Consider the following 2293-nt stretch of genomic DNA (forward strand, 5'->3'; position numbering starts at 1 on the left):
AACTGATGTCAGCAGTTGAAGCTGAGATGGGGGGCCTGTGACTTCATGGAAGGTCCCAGGCTGAGCCCCTGGGTGTGGAAGAAAGTGAGGGGGAGGGTTGCTCTCTGTGACTCCACCTTTCCTGTCTGTTCCTGTATCCTTCTCAGTCTTAGGTCTTCAAGTCTACAGCCCCCAAGTTGCACAGCTGGAAATCAGTCAACGCTGCTATCCAGCAGTTCCCCGGGAACAGAGAGGGTAAGTGACCAGCTCAGGATGGCAGAGGGCAGCCCAAGGGTCCAGCGAGGGGAGCGGGCAAAGCGCCCCCAGCCCCCTAATCAGCGCAGGGCTTAAGGATTTCCAAGAAGAGGCCAGGACGCTGAGGTCCTGCCTGCGAAGGGAGGGCCGGGCCGGAGGGCTGAGAGGGTGGAGCGGCCTGGGCAGGCAAGGTCACCGCGCGGAGGCACCAAGGCCGGACTTGTGGGCGAGGCGGAAGGGGCGGATAGAGGGCGCGATAGGCTCTCCTACACTCTGGTGGTTCAAAGCGTTCTCTTCATGAATTACTCTTTATTCAGAAGGGTCTGGCTGTAAAAGTTACTTCGTGCAATCTGCAGAGAGGCAGACAACATTGTACAGTGGCGGTGGAACGAGGGGTGATGGTAAAGTCCTTCCCTGCGCCTTTCAGGCCGTCCTCGCGGAGCCGGGGACACTTTTACCAGGCGGGGAGGCGGGAACATTACTGCGGCTCCACGTGCTCGCGCTCGATCGTGGAGTCCCGGGCCAGCAGCCGGCCCGCTGGGCCAGAGAAGAGCGCGAGGGGCGCGAGGCTGCCCGCCGCCCCGGGAGACCATCTGCGGGACCCTGGCCCCGCAGCCTGGGCCGCAGGCCTGGCGCGGCGGCACGACTCCAGCCCGGAGCCGGCCTCCGGGTCTTTACAGCGGCCGGGTCCGCGGCTGCGGAAAGGCAGGCACCGGCCGCGCCGGGGCCCCGCGGACTGCGAGCCGCAGGGGGCGGGAGCGCGGGCGGGTCCCACGTGGGTCGCTCCGGGTACGTGGGGGACAGACACCCAGGGGCGCCACCTTCCAGCTGACGGGGAGAAGCCCGAGGCACAGAGAGGTTAAGTGGTTCAACCAAGGCCGCACAGCGAGCTGGTGGAGGTGTGTGGGGGGCGCAGTTCGGAGAGCGTCTGGAGTCTTCACGGCCCCAGCCTGCTAGGCGGACACCTGGTTCTGCTTCCGCAAGCAAGGAGCCTTTGCAGGCTCGGGCACCCGAGGGCGCCCAGTGCTTCGGTTGAGACAGGAGGAGGGCGGCGCCCCCCGCCTGCAGCGCAATGTGGCTTCTCAGCATCGCCGCCTCCCCGTCGCCGGTGCAGCCCGCGCGATGCTCCAGGTGCTGGCGCGCGAGGGAGCGCACGTGGACGGCGCCCGCTTGGGGCCTGGAGCGCGGGCGCCCTCGTGGCCCTCTCGCCAGTCCCCTCCGTCCCCCTCGGAGCTTGGACCACCGGGCTCTTTAATGGACCAGAGCTCCACATCTCAGAGACGGTGAGCGGACCGAAGCCACGCAGCTGCTAAGTTACGGAGCCGGGATTCGAACCCGGTGCTCTCGGCTGCGGCGGCCCCAGGCCCGAGGGAGAGCCCTCCCGCCGGAGACGGCCGCGTGCCCTCGGGCAAGTCCCTTTCCTTCTCGGGGCGCCGGGCCGCGCGCCCCTCCCGTCGCGGCCGCGCATGCTCCGTGGCGGCGGCGGCGGGCGCCCGGCTGCTTTGCATTGACGCCAGCAGCCGCTGGAGGTCACCGCTGGGGGCTGGGCGCGGCGCGCTGCCCGCAAGACCCGGCGCGGAACTCGGAGGCGGAGCTGCGCCGCGCCGGCCGAGCGCCGCTGCCGCTGCCGCTGCCGCTGCCGCCGCGCTTCTCGACGGCGCGGCCCCAGGCCCGGCGGGAGCCCGGGTCCTCGTTCCCTCCCGGGCGGCCGAGGCCTCACCGAGTCCCTCGACGGGCCGCCCTCAGCCCCACCCCGCGGCGGCGACAGCGTCCGGCTGGCCTCCCCACCGCCGCGCTCAGGCCGGCGGCATCTGTTGGCGGCGCGGCTAGGTGTGGGCCGGCGGAGGCGGCGGCCGCGGCGGGGAGCTCGGCGCCCCGGGTCGCTGGCGCGGCGCGGCGTCGCCGGCTCCGGGGCCCGGAGAGCGCAGTCTCCTCCCCGGAGTTCCCCGGAAGCGCGGCGCGGCCGGGCGAGCGCGGCGATGTGAGGGAGGCGGCCGGCGGCGCCCGCCTCAGGAAGGGCATGTTCGGAGGGGCGGCCGCGGTGCGCCGCCCGCCCCAG

The 2293-nt window shown here is 71.3% G+C and overlaps 1 protein-coding gene across 2 annotated transcripts in view; it reads left to right on the forward strand.

Annotated features, from left to right (window-relative positions):
• Nucleotides 1-527: 527 nt before the first annotated feature.
• The window catches only part of PDE8A (phosphodiesterase 8A), a 136414-nt gene continuing 134648 nt past the window's right edge, over nt 528-2293 (forward strand). The window contains exon 1 of one of the 2 annotated variants that reach the window (XM_046652794.1): nt 528-635. In XM_046652794.1, coding sequence (XP_046508750.1) covers nt 633-635 — 3 coding nt within the window. In that variant the 5' untranslated portion in view covers nt 528-632. The remainder of the gene's footprint in view (nt 636-2293) is intronic. The other variant, XM_046652793.1, reaches the window with a different exon arrangement.

This window comes from Equus quagga, chromosome 2, assembly GCF_021613505.1.
Source record: "Equus quagga isolate Etosha38 chromosome 2, UCLA_HA_Equagga_1.0, whole genome shotgun sequence".
Classification (NCBI taxonomy): Eukaryota; Metazoa; Chordata; class Mammalia; order Perissodactyla; family Equidae; genus Equus; species Equus quagga.